The 19,385-nt window shown below is 44.1% G+C and overlaps 1 protein-coding gene across 1 annotated transcript in view; it reads left to right on the top strand.

Annotated features, from left to right (window-relative positions):
• The first annotated feature begins 557 nt into the window (after positions 1–557).
• Positions 558–19,385, top strand: part of pard3ab (par-3 family cell polarity regulator alpha, b) — a 271,360-nt gene continuing 252,532 nt past the window's right edge. Inside the window, exon 1 of the mRNA XM_030075049.1 lies at positions 558–938. Within this exon, the coding sequence (XP_029930909.1) occupies positions 819–938 (120 nt within the window). The 5' untranslated portion in view covers positions 558–818. The remainder of the gene's footprint in view (positions 939–19,385) is intronic.

Here is a 19,385-nt window from a genome sequence, read left to right as displayed (position 1 = left end):
AGGATTACCCGCCAAACACTACCGGTCCCGACCACGGCGGGGAGTCCGACTGCAGCCGAGGCGCTCTCTGCTCTGGTGCTGCTTTCAAGTGCTGCTCGTAAATTACACTTTTCACTTTACAGGCGCAACTTGTGCAACATGTCACGCATTCAAGTGCTTTAGGTAGAGAACAGATGCATTCAATATTAATGGAGGCCATTACTTAAAAAGCCATTTCTTTTTAGGCTACTCACTTAGTAGTGACGTTTTAATTTTACTTTGCTCTCTCGCATAATCTATGCAACACTAGGGCTATTTGTTATACTTGAATACAATATTAATACATAAATAAATTAACGAATACACAAATAGATAAATAGATAGATAAATAGATAGCTAGTTAAAGCACCCACGCTCAGCTCACAACCACTTATTCCGAGTCTTATTTACTAAATTGTTTGGTCGTTCATTTTTGACGCTCAACTCGAGATTTACGACATTTCCGTCAGCTTTGAACGCACCACATGACCATGCATTAGCTCAGCAGAGGGAGAGAGAGAGAGAGGGAGGGAGAGAGAGAGAGGGATTGGGAACGAGAGAGGGAAGGAAGGATAGAGAGAAGCTAAACAGGTGGTCTGAAAACACACAGAAAACAATGTCGTCCGGCGGGGAAAAGCGGAAAGACATGTAGTTGTCGGCTCCATGAAGGAATACCGGGATATCTGCGCACCCAAATAACATTTTAAAAAAAATCCATGCTCCTACTTTATTTTCCAGCGGATCTCTCCTCCTTCTCTCGGTTTTACTCCGAATCTGGGCAAGATCTCGGATACTAAACCATGAAAGTCACGGTGTGTTTTGGCAGGACCCGGGTGGTGGTGCCGTGCGGGGATGGAAATATTAAAGTCCACACTCTCATCCAGCAGGCTGTCATGAGATACAAGAAGGCGATCGCCAAGGTAAGTCGCGGTCACTTTGTTTTTCCTGCGGCTTTTGTTTTACTGGAAACAATGTTGCGGCGCTCGGGGCTTCGCAGGCGCACTCAATATGGCGCAAACTTGAAACAAATGTAAAGCGGAGGGCAGCGCGGCGGCTCTCCCCGCGGCTCTCGGCGTGATTCGCGGCAACATTTCTCCGGTTTTCGCGGACAACACAAACTGAAACTGAACGCAAGTCGCCCGTTCGCCGGCTGTTGTTGCTTTCAAAGAAAAGCCACCGCCATTGTGGTTCTTGTGTTTATAAACCCACCAAAACTTCCTCTGGGATTTGAACAGTGGCAGTGAACAAACTACGGGATGGTTTTGCTGCAGCTCCACGACATGAAGCTGCTGTTATTCAACATATTTTTTCCCCCCCCACAAGCACAACGCTGGCAGACTTCATAACCTAGTTGTAAGAGCTGCATCTGAAAGTTGCCAGCAGAGATTAGCCTACTAGCAGGTTAGCCAGCAGGCTGCAAAAGTAGGACTGTAGGTGTGCAGTGGGATGGGATTGATAGGCTTGTTTGCTAGCAGTCCAACACTGCAGCATGCAATTAGCAACAGGAAACATGGCTTCTTAATTTATTTACTCACATTTAAGATGCATTTACACAGAGTCTCTCTTTGTTCCACTTGTAATGAGTTCATTATGATGGCCAGCAGGGTTAGCCAGGAGGCTGTAGCATGCAGCTTGAGGGCAGATGATAAGATTCCAGGTTAATCAGTGATTCTTCAAATGCAAAAAGGAAGCATAGGGGTGCAAGGGCACAGGCCGGGCTGATAAGTCCCCCTCATGCTTGGTTTACAAGCCTGAGGCTAACTTCATAAGTTAGCTGCAGGCTGCCTGAGCAGGCAACAGGCCCTGCAGGATGGAGAGGGAAACTGCCTGTGACAAGCTCCAGCTGATTGGTGGAGCATGCACCTCAGGTCTTCAAACGTAAAACACACAGTAAAGACTGCTCTTATGTGTAAGATTGTCCAATGAGATGAGATAAGATGAAAGCAGGGGCACTTAAGCACGACTGCGGTGGTTTGTGTCTTCATTTAATTACATCCTCGAACAGAAAAGCGCAAAAAACACTAGTAGGATCCTACTTTGGATGGAGATAACTTTTTATATATCAGAAAAATTTGAAGATGATGAGTGATTCCACAGATTGCATCAAAATGCTTCACCACTTTGGCTCGGATTCAGCCTTCAGCACAAATCCATGCTTAATGACCTTTTTATGAAGTCGCCCAGCAGTCACCCCACTATAACCTGATATTAAAACCACCCGGCCGGCCAGCCCCACGTACACACAGACTTAGCCCTCGAGTAGTTGTGTCTACAGAATTTCACCCTACGCACGGCTTTGACACGTGTCCTTAAGAGACTAGGTTGGCATCATGAATGAATGATGCTTCGCCATGCTGTGTGCCAACTCCAGGGGCCGACTCATTTTGTTTTAATGATTGGAACCTAGAAGACACGGCGCACGTCCTCCTAAATTATTCAGAGCGAGCCGGCAGTGGAGTGCTGAAGAAGATCTCGGTGGCTCTGAAGTTGAGATGCAGGTAAAGAGTTGGTAATAGCTGCACCCCGGCACAAACCCTCTCCGCCCCGGCTCGCTCTCGTTTGACTCGATGCAAATGGGACGAATCAGTTTTTCTCGTCTTGCAAGAGAGAAAACGTGGCTGTTTTCGCTGTAATATTCAAAGAAGGAGGAGGAGGGGGGTGGGTTTGTCTGGAAAGTGTGGCTTGCTCAGAAAAAGAGTGAATTGATAGCCAACATCATCTACAGTGACAACTGTGGAATATTCTCATAAGTTGGAATACGCTAGACGGGCTCTCGTCCATTAATAACCACTGTGGCTCTTTTTTTCCCCTCTCTTGGTGTTAAAGCAGTGAGTCTGCGTGATGATGTAAGAGTTGACATGTGCAATAAAAGTGGAATATGGAGTAGACAGTTTTTATTATGGCTCTCTTGATCGGAAAACTGTAGAGAACTGTTGATATTTACACTTTCAGGTGCACCAAAATAGTTGTGAAGAGGATCTTCGGAGACCCCAACATCACGTATCCCCACAATCCCTAAGACTAGAATGTGGCAAAGCCTTTCTCTTCGACTTTCCATTTTGATGCCGAGCGGTAAAACTGATACTACCGTCCAAAAATGAGACAGCGCCTGCTCTCTAGTCGAAAAAAATAAAAATAAACGATACCTAGTCTTTAAAAAATAGCGGTGGTATTTTAAGTGATGGTACTCGCTGAAAAATAGGGTGTAACTTAAGTCGTTGGTTGACCAAATCCAATAATTCCAGATACCCGATCCTCCGTATTTGCGAAACACTGACTAACTTATGACACAAGGTCATTAATTCATATTTAAAAGTAGATAGATAGATAGAAAGGATTTTGGAAGGCACTTAGTTGTCAAATGTCTAGATACCAACTGGCATAATTATTGCATCTGGTGTAGAGGCTCAGATGACTATAGAAGACATACTTGGAAAAATGCTTTGCTGTTATCAGCAGGGTTTAGGAAGGGGCAAAAGTCTGGGGGAAAAAAAACAACAACAAAACGACTTTGCTGCCGTTTTAATGCCAAGAGTGAATTGTGCCTGTGTGCTGGAAATGAGGCCACAAATCAAACTCTCATTATGTACGCTTCAAGCTTTGATCTAAATAAAACCCCAGTGCTCCTCATGCACTCCTCACCCACAACAAAAACACTCAGCCTCAAAATACAACACCATTGTCATTTAGTCTGCTCGGGTCTGCCTTTATTGCTCCCGTCCCACCCAGCCGACTTTTCATCCCAACGTCAAGGCCTGGGTGTTTTTCGTGTGGAGGGAGTGTGACAGGAAGTCCTCTGGTCACGGGTGTTGTGTTGAGGATCACAGCTTTCAGGTTAGCCGGCTTTAATAAGGAGCCCAAATTTAGTTTGGGTGTTTTTCCTGCCTCGGTCCTTGAGTTTGGATGGACCTTTGGGTAACTTCCCCTGTCATTAGAGAGGAATGCTTCCTGCAGGGAGTCACAGGCTGAAAAAAAACAAACACACACACACACACACACAAAAAAAAGAAAGCCACCACCACGGAGGGCCTTGGGTCGTCTCATAACTGTGGGATTAGAAAGATGAGGATGGTTGGAATGACTGCTCATGACCATGTTTGTTAAAAGCACTTACACATGGGGCGTCCTGGTGGCTCAGCGGGTTGAGGCGCATACCATGTGACCACGACGGCTTGGGTTCGCATCTGGCCTCGGGCATTTGTCACATGGCATCTCCTTCTCTTCTCCCCCCTTCTCTCTTCTGTTTTTTTTCCCTGTCTCGCTTCCTGTTTAAAGGCAATAATACAATACAATAAAATGAATAAAATAAATCATCTGTAAAAAGAAGCACGTGAATATAGATTTGCCTCGACTTGAGAGAGGGAACTGTGCTGCAGGATTGCTCCCCGACTAGTAAAATCAGCGCCAGATTATGCTCCGCTGCTCTTTTTCCTTCCACAGATCATTAGGTGGATACTCTGTAATGTTAACCTATTTCAGTAAGCATGGCAAGTGTTTAAAATGACACCCTTGGAGTGGAAAACTGTCGGATAATTGTACGTTTCAAATCCCGGAGTGACACACGAGCAACGGCACGGCCGAGAGGCTGTGAGAATTGTTTCCTCTTGACGTTCCCCCCGCGCTCGGAAACCTCCCGCGGGATATCAGGTGTCTGAGCGGCCGTGTCCACGCCGTCGGACGGCACATTTCCATTCGCAGCGTCACCCCGCAGGAGTTTCCTCTGGAGGACTCTGGGCTATTGTGTGCATACTTGGCCGTTGCGGTAGACAGATGTTAACACGACTTTGACCTCATGCAAACAATAGAGACAGGTGGAGCTTGGTCCAGTTCTGTAACCGGTTTCATCGTGGTTTAAAGAAAGTAGACTCTTGTGTTGCACTTACTTTAAAAGTTGGGGATTTGTGAACCGATACGAACATTTGGTGTCTGTTAAATGATAAATGGACTGCGTTTCTATAGAGCTTTTCTAGTCTAGTGACCACTCAAAGTGCTTTACCGTGGTCCCTCGTTAATCGCGGAAGTTACGTTCTAAAAATAACCCGCAATAGGCGAATTCCATGAAGTAGTCAGCTTTATTTTTTTACAATTATTATAGATGTTTTAAGGCTGTAAAACCCCTCACTACACACTTTATACACTTTTCTCAGACAGGCATTATCATTTTCTCACTTTTCTCTTTTGTTTAAACACTCTTAAAGTTCAAACCTTCGTAGAAAAATAAGTCCAGTAAAAAAAAAAAAAAAGCATGCAAAACTGCACTAAAAAAATCCGCGAAACTGCGAGGCCGCGAAAGGTGAACCGCGTTATAGCGAGGGACAACTGTACAGTGTTTACCACATGTTGACCCATGCACACACACACTCACACACCGATGGCAGAGGATAGGAGCAGTGAGGGGTTCAGTGTCTTGCTCAAGGACACGCTCTTTGGAGAAGCCGGGGATCAAACCAGGAACTGATTCCCAGGTGACCGCGCTTCCTAACCCACGCTGATTTTTAGAAACCTCCAAAATGATGAGATCTCGCAGCGAGGACTTGTGATTTTTCCTGAAAAGGGAGTCATTTTTTTTTGGTTGTGCATTTCACCACTTTTTAATTGCAGCCGGAGACCGGGGCTTGTGTGCAGGTATCACTTCGCCTTAACGGGCCGGGAGCCAAAAACTTAAGAGCGCGGCTGCTTTATTTATCTTTTTAATGAAACGAGCTTTTGTGCAAGAAAGAAAATGACAGGAAAAACATTGGAATCAGCGTCAAACTCAAAATGTCAGAAGTTGTGTCGTGTCATCCAAACGAACAAAGACCCTGTCAATCCAGTCAGCCTGAGCACTAACTGCACTCGACTGATGACTAATAATTGTTTAAATCTTGTTTCACCGTAATGTTTTATGTGTTATAGCCTCAAGATGTTACGAAATTCATCACACAAATTACTGTTTTTAATTAGCGCGCGCTCGCCTTTGATGGCTGCCGGGGCCTCGGGACGTGCAGGCCTACACGCTATGAGAGGAAGCCGCTGCTGTCGCGGTCATACGCAGGGGGATCCATGCAGGCCACCATGCACGCCACCAGAAACACACTTCAGCTTCAAAGGAGAAGCTCCAAATTTTTGAAGCGGGTCCCAGTTTGTTCAAAAGTGGGGGGCGTCATTGCACGCATGAGAGCGGCTGACATTGATAACTACAATATGGTCATGAGGAATGATCGCAGTGCATGACGAACACTGATTGCACAACACGTGAGGGAAATTTTCTGTATTATCGACCTTTTGCTGTAATACAAAGTGCCCCACTGCGCCATGAGTATTTTTGTTTTTTCATACGGGCGCCCTCAGTGGGAATACGGGCCCCTGAAGTTTCGTGTTTTACCACAAGGAACTTCTTGGTGTCGAGTTAATTTCACCTCTCTTGCAAAATCCAGGTCTCTGTTGTCTCAAGGCGAAAAAAAAAAACTTCTTTGATCTTCCTTCCCGCTCTCTCATTTTCATCTGTGTCTTCCTGGAGTCACTGAGAAAGGTTTAATTGGTGAAATTTAAAAAAAAAAAGTTTTGCCTGGATTCACCTTGTTACTGTATTTGACAGAACTTTAGATAGTCACATCTCTCAAACTCAGACGTGATGCATGTTGACACCAGGTGTCGTGGGGCTGTTGTATTCAAACTGTGGAGCAGCTACTTGTTAAGTCTGGCTCATTAGTTCTCCTCCAGCAGAAGTGCGGTTCGGTTTGTTAGGAGTGGCAGTGAAATGCAAGGAAAACGACCCCAAAACGAGAGCGCCCCGTGGGTGGAAGACGACGGATGTTGACACCTGATAGGCAGCAGTTTTCTTATGCTTGGAAGTAGAAGAACTAAACGAACCGAGGGCAGACTGCAGGCTGCACCGATGCTCGTATTCATTCATTTCCTGGTGCGTTAACAGGCGTGAACACCAGAAAAGGTCAGCTGTGTCAAAAGCGAGTGGAGAAGTCCACCGTGCTCAGCTGAAGTTACAGCGAGATTTGTTTTCGCTCCGCTGGCAGGAAGACCGCTCACCAAACTCGGTCCAATAAACTCCTTCCACGTGATGTTTGTTGACGGGGCTGGCGTTGCTTGTCGGCGTGAACCTAAACAAACCTAATGCAAAAATGCAACTCGTCCACTTTGAGTCCGAAAACGAGCTGTAAGAGTGATTGCAGCTTCAGTGCGGGCGCAGTAGATCCACCCCGTGTTGTGCTGTAAGCCCGAAGAATCTTACAGCTCGCGTGTTTGATCCCCCCCGTCGTGTCGCCAGGCCGCACCAGCCAGGACTCCTGCTTCCAAAACGGGCACGGTGCTGGATTAAAAGCTCCGCTGATCATCCCCGGACCGCCGGCTTTGCCCTAAAACATGACCCGGCACAGCATTCATTTCCTTAAGGAGTCAGCTTCACCTACACTTGAATGAACCAAAGGAAACGAGTCTTGTGATGCTTGCTGTGTGAAAACTGTAGAAAATACATCACGCCACAGTGGCAGCATTTCCTTTCACACATGCATTAAAAACAGGCATATGCAGAATTAAATAATATGTTCCTCCTATTTGCAACTTCTCTTCTTGATGCTCATGACTTAAGCATGAAAAAACAAATGCAACAATGCACTTTAGTCTTAATAATCAACAATTTATGCGTTTTGATGGCTCACTGACGTTACATTTCAACCAGCTGTACAAAACCATGTATTTTTGCAGCGGGAAAGAAGATTACAGTCAGAAGCTGCAAAGACTATCATCTCTTTTTCCTGGGATATGAGACATTCTTCACGTTTGTTTTTGCTTTGCGGTAATGATGACGCTTGCACTACCATGTTTCCCACAGTGCCTCTTTGCTGCGCTGTGCATTTTGCATGGCTGATTTTTTTTTTTTTTTTTTTTTTTTGTAACACCTCAATTATGCCGCTTCTCTGCGAAGGATTTACATAAGTGAGTTGTCATACTTAACAGTGTTTGACATCACAATGTTGATGTGATAATGAAAATGCCACTTTAGTCGTCTGCCAGCGGGGTTTCCCAGGGGGGAGGTGAACGTGGTATGGAGTCATTAGCAGCCCTCGAACAGCTGTTTGGGCCTGCTAATGGAGAGAGAGATGTGATCTACGCTGATGTGGGAGGCTTTAAACTGCTGACTGCACAGATCTCAGATGCTGGGAACATTGGCGCTGCCTCTTCTTCTTTTTTTTTTTTAATAGTTGATTTACATTGCAGGAGATGAGCTGATGCTGTTGAACTAGAGCAACTGAAATCCCTTGATTGCTAAAATTACAAGCAACCAGTATGAACTCTGATTTGTCCCTCAAATTTCCCCTTAAGTCGCTTCAAAGTGAGAACAGTCAGGCAATGTCACATATGTGTTTTATGGCTGCAGCGTCACAGCAAATAGAAAATATCTCGATGTCTTGTGCATCATTTTATGCACATTTCCCTGAAATTGAGCAGGGCATATTTTATGTCTTTGGAAACGTTGGGATCTCCACTACGATTGAAAATAAAGTTGTGTGGGTTTGAATAAAGCTCGGCCGTGCAGCATGCAGTTGTGATGACGAATCCCACCAATGGGACTGGCAGAGTTGAAGTGCTGTAGAGTGCAAAGGCCAAAGTCCTAGTGACAGATCGTGGATGTAAAAGACATTCCTGGGTCCCTGGAATGTGATTGGATAATTGCCAGGAAGGAAAACTTATTTTTCAACATGTCAACATGCTTATTGCCTCGCATGATGACACTACACATGTTGTTACTGATGTACTAGGCCTGTGTGTTTTATGGAAAATGGATTGGGCTAATTGGAAAGCTGGCACACACATGCTTTTGGAATTGAGATGTCCGCTTAAAGAAGGCACAACAGATGAGAGGATAAAGGCATTCCGAGCTGGGATGCCATGCTAGCTGAACTCGGCCTGGTGTGTGTATTTTTATGGGGGGTGGACCACTGTCCAGTGAATCCATGCTTAATGGGAGTGTAGTCCATAACACTTCATGACACAGAGTGCTTAAGTGGTTTACAGAGTGCCATGCAAACAGATTACTTGAACCCTGGCAGGGATCCAGTCAGCCGAGCATTGGCACCCGAACGATGTGCAGCGAGTCCCGCTGCATGTGGCGCAGCATCGCCCAGGAGAGCCTCCGCAGGAACAAAAGTAGGCCAGTGATTGGCAGGACTCTATTTCTGGATGATGGACACTTCAAAATGATCACTCGGACTCAGACTCCTTTTGAAGTGCGCCTGCGTCAGACGGTGGCGTTTTGAGGTCAAGACACTTTCCCCCCTTCGTTCAGCAGTCGACGTTCTTCCATAAACAGAGGAAGCCTCTGAATGTAAACTGATGCAGACAAAAGGGATGAGGGAGTTTATTTTTTGAGTCCTTTTAAATGATAGCGTCCCTGCTTTGCTCTGACTTAATTGAACGTCTTTGTCCGTCTTTGTCGACCAGGACTTTCCCTTGGACGGCACCCAGACCGTTTATTTATGAAGGATATTCCCGGTGTGTCTTCACAGGAGTCTGCTTGTGGAAAATCACACTCTTGCTAAGCCTCGTGTTACGTTTTCGTCCACCACGGGAAGCAAGTGTGAGGGGAGAATATGGTAGAAATTGGCCAGAAGCGATAATTTGTCTCTATCTCTATCAAAGACATAGACTTGGACGTTAAATGTCAGGCTTTTTGTTGTGTTAGGGATATGAATAATTACACAAAGTGCTTTATTTTCCAAATGAAATATTCACTGTTTGAAATATGTGACACCCACTCAGACAAAATGATTGCTGGCATGAACGTATAGCTCACCAGTCAGTAGTATTGACGTTATTAGCAATTCGAGCCCGAGTGCAGCACAGTATCATTATTTGTGTTGGGCCCGCTGATTAGTATCCATCTCGCTCCTTTTTCTGAAACTCAGCTCAGGTTGAATTTATTCAGGAGTCTTGCGGTTCGAGCCACAGCAACATTAAAATAGTCTCTCCGCGGATAGTTATGCTAAGGCAGCCAAGCATAACTGGCTAGTCATCAGCTTTCTCCTATAATAAACATGGAGGCTGCAAAGTCCAGACGTTTCTGTGAGGCTGCACAGCTTAACAATGTTCTGCATGGACCTCGGAGAAGCTTTGACTCCGCACCGGCCTTATTGCTGTGTATTAACTCGTGTGTTAAAGAAAACCCCCACCCTTTGCTTTTCTCTGATGCCGTTAGATATAATCGAATGATGTGCTCCTGGAGGTATTTGTTGTGTCCACTTTCCCTCGGCCTGCCTCATCCGTTTCTCCTTCAGATAGTGACTTCCTTCCTCGTGGATTGGGAGTGTTTCCCTGCGAGGAGAAGTGAGAGTTGTGCCCTTTCCTCACAGCACAGCTCGCCTTGTGGCTGCATTGCATTCTGGTCAATTGAGGCAACTGGTGGGGGATGAATTTGTCCTTTTGCCTTTTCTATGGCTGATTTCTTTCTGTATGATTGTTGAGCATTTGTGCAAAATACAACAAAGCTGTTACAAAGATGGACACACACCAAAACCTGACGTTTCATGCTCATGTTTTCAGATATCAGAAATTACTAAACTCCATTGCAGTTGTTCCAGACATATCTTGCTGTAAAGACACATCTAAGTTTGGCCAGTTATCAGCAAGAATAAGGAAAATACAAAACCTGACAGTAAAATGGACCCAGTATATCACCAGTAGCTGTTTTTCACTGTGTTAAAGTGTTGTGTTATGGTTGATTTTTACCTGCGATCAGCAGCTCTGCAGCTCGCTCTGTTGGCCTGCTGGTTGGTTGGTCCACAAAAACGACCCCACCCTTTGGCGGCCACAGTTTTCACCCCAAGGAGGCTGAAATTTGGCGTGGAGGTCAAGTGTGTGTGTGTGTTTGTTTGTGTTCATGCCAACTGGCTCAAAGGGAGCGGTTTATCCCAAAGAGACGCCTAACCTGTAAATGGACTCGCATAGCCAACCTTTGTAGAAAGACACACACACACACAGATAGACAGACAAAGACATACACACACAGACACTTTTTTAGGGACCGTTTGCCCCGCCCCTACACATTAGCCCCGCCCCTTTAATAGCTCATGAACAGTGTTCCATAGACTCTTGTGGGAGACGTCGTTGAAGTCAGAGTTCCTGTTTGAATGGCGAGAGTTAGCCACAATCCCTGTACTTAAGGCACACACCCTTCAGGACACATTAACTGTTTATTTTAGGCACTTGTGGGAGTAATTACTGGACTAAGCAGAGTTCATTATTGTTATTATTTATTTATTTTTTTCAAATGAAGTAATTTAAGTACACAACAATTCTGTTTCTGCTCCAGGAGTGACATCACACTTTAGATCACCATTCAGTTTAATGCGATGAAAATGAATTTGATCCTTTGAATGCATATGCAGTATCATGATATATCTATATAAAAGAATCTTAATGAATAGCGTGATATTATGTTAATTTCAACCATTATCACGCCTAGTCGCCTAGTTTGCAGTTCATACATATAAACATAATGCACATTCAATGGTGTAACTGAACATAGCCTAAATATTAAGATCTATTTCGTACACCATTGTAAGTCTGTTATATATTAGAGAAAAGGTGCACAGCAGTGTTGTGTACTTGCAGCACTTTTCTTCTCACAAATGCATAAAAATGGGAAAACAGTATTTTGAAGTGTTGCTGAACTTGGTGTTTTTGCCAGATGTTGGTTTGGCCCGTTTGAAGTGTTTCAAGGCTTTTTAAATGTGTGCCAGCGCTTTCAGACACCGTCCTTCACCTTCCAAAAGCCACGCAGGTTTCACTCCTGCAACCACCAGTGGCTACAAAACAGCCGTGCACCCTGTTGAAGTGTCCTTGAGCAAGACATGACCCACCTCCTCCCCCCCTCATCTGCTCACTCATTCTGAAGTTGACCCGGAGAAGAGCGCCAGGCCTGTCAACTAAATGTAAAGTCAATGTGCTCTTGTTTCCAGCAGCGGCTTGCAGGGACGCTGGCCTTGTCCGCCAGCCTGAGTGACTCTTGTCAACCCAACACACACACACACACTCACACACTCACACACATGCACGCACAGCCACACTATCTGAAATGTCAAGGACTGTGTGTGTAGCGTGGAGCACAGGGAGAGGATTGTCTCTGAGGAATGTCTGGACATTGAACAAACAGCAGCATAGCTCAGATACACTGTACGGCTCCGAGCAGCCTGACACAGCCGGGACGTTTCACTGAGTCTGAGGATCTTGTTTTCCTCCAGATCTGTTGTTTTCCTGCTTTTTTTTGCCATGGCGGCTTACTCTTTTTATTTTCGGTCTCGCTTCATATAACCCCTTTGTTTTGCTGCTGGTTTATTGTTCTCCTCTCTCCCGCAGCTGAAATTCCCGTGAGATGCTTCATGCCAGAGTCTCGAAATTTCATTTTATTTACCCCCCTCACAACTATCCCCGCCGTTCGCACCCAGCTGTTAATTGCCGGCGGCTACACGACAGAACTGGTGGTGTGGTGTTGCAGAGAAACAAAAGTGCAAAGCTCCGATTGCAAGCGCGTTCGCCATGGAAACCCAGATGCACTTCAGAGGCATGGAGGGTCCTGCCTCGGCGTGGTCCAAATTCTGCACGGTTTTTGTATCGGAACAGCGAATGCACGGCTCGGGTCGGCCACGGAAAACCAAACACTGCTCAGAGGAATGGAGATCCTACATTAGCATAGCCCAAATGATTTATGAGTGTAGATTAATGATGTCCCTTGAAATTGAATTCAGTACTTAGGCTGATGAGGCTTTGTCTGCTAAATATAGGCCAGGCCAGGCGAGAGCTCTGCCTTTGACAGATAGATGATTATTGGCCTTTGGGCAGGGCAAAGGCATGGAGGGCTCAAGCTTCATCCTTCATCCATGAAATGGAACTTGGATCATTTGGCTGTGGCTCTTATCTTGGCTGGTATGTGCTAGATTGAGTGCTAAAATGATGAATCAATTAATCAATGGCTTGATTGACATAAAATTAAGTATAATTATATATATAATCATAAGTTTAATCTCAATAATCAAATAATCGTCTAAGTCATAAGTAAAAGTTCCTAATATTTGCTGATTTCTGCCTCACTAGGATGCAAAGATTGTTTTACTAATGAATATTTTTTATTTATTTATTTATTTTTGCTTCTGGTCAGACTAATGGAGCAATTTGAAGACATCACTGTAGACTCTGAACACTTCCAGTGAGCATTTTGTCCCTCTTTTGACACTTTGCAGACAATTTATTTAAGTGATGAATTGGAAAAAAAGGTGACAGATTAATTGTGAAGGAAAATAATCCTAACAGTACTCTTTTGAGGTATGGAAATGGTGTTGCTAGTTCAAGATCAAGAGTATCAGCGGTATTCCACATTGTTCAGTTTCGCTGGAGGTCGAACACCGAAGGCTATTTAACATGTTGATATCCGCACAGAGGGTTTGAATGACAGTCCGTTTCACTTAGTTTATGAAAGATTGAAGAAAGCGTTTGATTCACTGCCATCTGTATGATGCCAAGCCTTTCTCCTGTCTGGGTGTGTTTTTGACACCTCACGTCTATACATGTCAAATTATACACCGCAAGCTGATCAAATCTTCTTTATTCTGTCTCACAATGGGGAAAGTCACAAATTTCCTTGCACCAGACAAGTGTGCCCAACCCTGTGAGCTAAAGCAATCATAAGCAAATCTTTGCCTCGAGCCGGTGAAGCGCACTGCCTGCCCTCCCTCCCTTCGGTTGGTCGAGTTCACTCCCCCAACACTTGTGTGCTAATTTAGCACCACTAACTCTGCATGCAGATAACTGTGCAAACTGATGTGTATCCTCACGGCGTGGCAGCACACAAGGCAGCTTTGCACCGGCATGGAAAAGCAGTGCGTCTCTGCTGTACGTGTTGCTTCACTGTGCCGTCATTCCTCAGCCAACAGGGTCATGGCAACAAGGTCACATTAGCTGTGGGCATAGCCAGCAGTGAACTGGGCTGTGCTCACTGCTGGCCAAGCCCACAGCAAATGATATGTACCCACAAAGAAGGTTAATGAGCAATAATATTTCCTTTTTTGTAAGATGGAAAAAGGTCTAGAAAAAATGTATTTAAAAATGTAAAGTCCTAACACAGCTTGTGGGTCTGTGACTGTATGTGCTTCTCTGTTCGAGCAGCTTTTTGGGTGTCCAGTCGACGATGCCAGGGTTGATGTTTTTGCTCGTTGTCTCGACTCAAGCAGCAATGAATCCTGCAATGTGGAGTGTGTTTTTGCTTCCTCTGCCAACTCCGGGTCCTTGTGTAGACTTCGTCTCCGTCGGTGTTTACCATAATTTCTGGTTCCGTAAACTTCCCACATGCACTCGCACCACTACAGAGAGATAATGCTGAGCTACATATCCAGATCAGAGCTGATGTAAACTCTGCTCTCCCCCAATGGTTGTCTGGTTTATCCGTCTTTGTGTGTTGCCAAATTGTTGCCTGTCAGTGTAGGATGCACTTAGGACTGTCAGCACGTCTGCCTCTCTCTGCAGCTTGCAGGAAAAATGCAGCTGGATCTTCGACATGGTCAAACTCGCATGGCTGGAACATGTTTAGGAACCTCTTTACATGTTCATCATGCAACAGATGTATATGAAGGTGCCCCTGTTGTAGAAAAAGTCAAATATCACAATATTATTGAATACCTCAGTATCGATATTGTAACAATATTATAGGAATGACTTTTGGTGCTTTCATTACACAGTTACATGCATTTTTTTTTTTTTTTTTAATTGCTTTTCCTTTTACTGTAATGTAGCCTTTAAAACCCAGAATATACAACACATATCATGGTGTTACAAGTTCTAAAATCCCAGAAGATGCTTAGTCTAATATCACCATGTTGATATAATATCATATCATGCAGTACAAAAAATAGAAATATGGCACAAGCAACATCAGTGTGGATGTGTCCTGCTTTAATTGCATTATTGCAATTTGCATTACAGTCAGAGTTTAAGTGTTAGTGCTATTGAAGTTAAATGTGGTTTAGGTACAGTTTAAATAAAAAAAAAAAAAAAAAAAATTCATCGAATAAGCTATCCAAACTGGAATTTCACTTAAGTGTCTCCTCTGGAGGGTGTAAACCCGTAGGTGGCATGTTTATTGGAAGAGTTATAAGAGGACAAATTGGAGTAGACTGATAGATGACAGTGCGTGAGACAGTTTTAAAAAAACATCAGACAGATCTTGAACTGGCTGCCACTCTGCCTCACCTGATGCCAGGCACCAAATATGGAACTATTTTGCTGGAGCCGACCAAGATAAACATCCAGCTAACTTACTAATACACTGCTTGTTAAAATAACACACAGGTCGGCTGTTGTGTGTGACAGTCCATGAGACACGAGGCTGGTTTCTGAGACAAAATTGCGTTGTTGTGAAAAGAGTAGTAAAGTTGGTCGTTGCTGAGGAGGACGCCGCAGCCCGGACAGGACAGATTGAGTATTGTGTGGCGGGGGGAAGAGACATCTCCTTTTCCTCTCCTCTGTCGTTAGTATGCAGGGAGTCGCCGGTGAGGAAGTGCACCGGCTGGACCAGCTGGGCAGACGAGAAGTACAGGGGGAGATCTGAAACATTTAAATGTCAGTCTCCATTTTGAACAAATGGACAGTGAATTGACCCGCAGCTCCAATTTGCATGTATAGCAGAAGAAAAGCACTCCGTATTGCTGATAAGGGGCAAGTGAGTGGTGGACATGAATCCCAGAGGGGGTTGAGGTTAATGTACGCTGACATGGCCTCAGTCTCCTGAAACTGAGGCTGCTTCATTATCTTAGGGTTTAGGAAACATCATTAATTAACCACTGGGCACAGTAAACACAGGGGACAGAAGTGAAGTGACACTGAAACCTGAAGGAGGTGGTGTAAGTCGAAACAGAGGCAGTGTGGAAATGATGCTGCATGCAAATATGTGTGTAGTCGCTGCGGTTTGGGTTCATTCATTTATTTACACTGTTCACCAGTGGGAGGGGGGGGTGCATGATTAAAGAGGAAACTGTAACTTAAGGGGAACCAGAAATGGCAGTGACCAAAACTCAGAGCACAAACAATGGCTGTGGTTAAAGAGCGCCTGAGGGAATATGAGCACTTAGCCGCTGTTTTATTATAACTTGCACTTGGGGGGAAAAAAGGATAAAGAAGAAAAAGGAGATGGTATGTTTGTCTGCTAAATCAAGCTGGGAGACGAGACGGGGAGTTTGACACGAGATTGTAGCGCTGAGATGTAAACAAAGGCAATGAAGCAGAAGAGGAAAATAACAGCTTCTCCGTAAGGCAACACAAGTAAATGCATGATATTTTAGGCGAGTTGTTGGGCGTCATGCTGTGTGAAGAAATCAACTAGTTGGTGCAGGAGCCTGAAGCTACAACAGCGCTTCGGTTTTTCACAGGCGTGTCTTTTGTCTGCAAGAACCTGGTGAGATTAGGTTCTGCACCAAGTAAAGTGTAGAAAATACTGATAGGAAAATGTAAGAAATGCTCTTGGCCTAAGAGTAAACTCTACACCTATGTGCATTTGAGTGTCATTTACAGAAAGATTGCACAGGAGGGTAGTGAGTGATCAGTTTCCAAAAAATGGCAATTGTATTATTTTCATACACTGCAAAAACGCAAAATCTTACCAAGATTATTTGTCTTTTTTCAAGTCAAAAATGTCTTATTTCTAGTCAAAATATCTCATTACACTTAAAAATATCTCATTACACTTAAAATAAGACATGATCACCATGATCACAAGCAAATTTTCACTTGTTTCAAGCAAATTTTCACTTGAAACAAGAGACAATTGTCTAAAAACAAGTTACTTCTGAAGTGATCATGTCTTATTTTGAGTGTAATGAGATATTTTGACTAGTAATAAGACATTTTTGACTTGGAATAAGACAAATAATCTTGGTAAGATTTTGAGTTTTTGCAGTGTAAAAATAGACATGGGAAAGAATTTGATTAGCAAAACTGTGCAGGGATCCTCTAACAATTGTCAGGTATTTGTGAGGGGAAAAAATATAGTCTGTTGCATTGTTGGGCATAGTTCTGTGAATTCACTTTTTTGTCCTGTGTGAATGAGTTAAACTTTAGCAGATTGCTTCTTGCATTAAAAAGCGACGGAGTCTTGAATGCAGCGTATCCCAGCGGTGACAGCTCATGCAGAACAGGACCAGCCTTCTCTGGATAAAAAGCTTACCGTGTGAATGAACTGTGTCAGGTTTTTTCATGGGACTGTTGCATCTTTTGACAAGATCAGACAGGATCGTGTGTGCACACACATTATGTGTGTGTTCAGCACTTCGGTTTGGCCTCTCACACACATGAATAAGGCCACCACACCAACACGCCTAGCATTTCAAAGAAGAGGCCATTTGTTTGAAACAGGCGCCCCATTTAGCAGATCTTGAGCCAGCTATTGAACCGTGCCCAGATTCTCGAGCCGTCAGTCCGAAGCATCGACGTGTTCGCTCTTTGCTTGCACTTGTCTCTCCTCGAGTGAATGTATAAGCGTGGTGTTGATGTAATCTAAGACAGCAGGGAACTTTCCTGTGCCAGTCCTAGGGTTTGTTTTTTCAAGGGAAAGAACAGATGGTCATTCATAAAGCTTCCAAAAATTGAAAACATATATTGGCACACTACTTCAAAGCAGGATGAGTAAGTAAATGATAGCCGCTGCTGGTCTTAATGGTGGTAAATTTGCTGTTTTCTGCTCTCCTCGCCAACCTAGCAGGTAACTACCAATCATTTGAAGACTTTGCTCCATGGTACTGGTTAATTTTGGTTTTACCCAGTCATAGGCTTGTAGAGAAGAAACAAGTCACCAGTGCCTGTGTAAGCCAAGCCATTTCTAATTATACACCCAAGAGTACAAAATATTAGAATCCCCTCCCTTATTGAATCAACTTTTGTGCAGTCCACGTCTCACTTTCAGAGCTTGGAAATCTTTTTTTTTTTTTTTTTTTTTTCCCACTTGTCTGCTCCCCTTCACGCACATTTTCTCCCTCATGATTGGAGTGGATTTAGTAGGGAAATCAATAATGGATGAAAGCTTTTCACATGGATTCACCTGGTCAGTCTGCTGCTGGGTGGAAAGAGCAGGTGGGCCTCGCGTCGCGCACGAAAATGATCATTCTGTTTAGCTGCTGACCTGTGAAAGATGAGTCTGAGATGAAACTATGCATACATCCCAGCAGGTCACTTGATTTACATTAAAAGTGACTGCGGCTTCAAAGCCCCATGCCCTACTTATTTCCCAATTACATGTCCTCTTTGTTAGCCCGGCCTACTGTATCACAAAAGGAAATCCCCCGAGGCATTCTCACAGTTGATGCCCGACAATCTCTGAAATACAAACAAATGGCCAAATTCCTCTCTGAACCATTCCTCCAGTTCACAGATGACCGCCGAGTCGTTCTAATATTAGAGAAAGTCACTGATCCAAAGCATGTGGGCCTCAACTCTGAAAGGACCGTGCAAGTGTTTTTGCATGTTTTAGCCTGTTTATTACAGCCCATGCTTGCTTAACGTTACTGTCAACCATTTTCAAAGCGTATCATTCCGTTTAAAAACACGTTTAAATGTGTTTTTCCAACGCGCAAGGTGCCCCCGCTTTCCATTCATTTTTGGTACAGGATGAAAATCAACTTGCAGAGACTTGAAAGCGGTTTGAGACGAGTAATCCATCACAATCCATCTCGCCCGGCTTGGTTTTCTCAAAGTTGCTTTATTGTTGACTGGTTATTTAGTTTAATGCCTGGATGGATTTGAAAAGTCTACATGCTTTCTGGTGCGTTCAAACACTGGTGGGAGGTCGTGCTGTGTTCACACGCTGTTTGGGCTGAAAATCAGAGCCAGAAGAGAAACAACAGACAAACACCATCATGAAAAGGATGATGTGGATTTGGCTCGTGCTTACTTAAAAAAAAAAAAAAAGTTGCGATAGTTACTCTGGCAAACACAGTCTCGAACTGAAATGTCGCAAATAAATGTGTCATTGCGAGTTAGACAGTGTCTGTTTGCAACTTTTGATCAGCTTGTACCTGTCTCATTAAATAGGTGTGTTCTTCAGAGTCAAAACTACCAAGGAGGACATTCATTTTTTTGATTTATCAGCACAACCTGAATGCACCATTTCTCTGTCACAACCGAATATAAATCAGGGATATTCAAATATCCATGACTCATAAACCTGGGCTCTAATGTTAGCTGGAACAGCAGACAAAATGAAGTTGTCCATCAAGTGAAGATTTGGTAATGGTGGTTTTGGCTAGTAAGCTTGACAGCTGGTGACTCACCTTTCAGATAAATGTCTTTTCTCTTTCTTTAGCTGTGTTGTTAAATGTGGAAAAAGCCTTCTAAGT

Source organism: Myripristis murdjan, chromosome 17 (assembly GCF_902150065.1).
Source record: "Myripristis murdjan chromosome 17, fMyrMur1.1, whole genome shotgun sequence".
Taxonomy (NCBI): domain Eukaryota; kingdom Metazoa; phylum Chordata; class Actinopteri; order Holocentriformes; family Holocentridae; genus Myripristis; species Myripristis murdjan.
The sequence above is the reverse complement of the archived record's forward strand: the minus strand, read 5'-3'. Positions and strand labels throughout refer to the sequence as shown.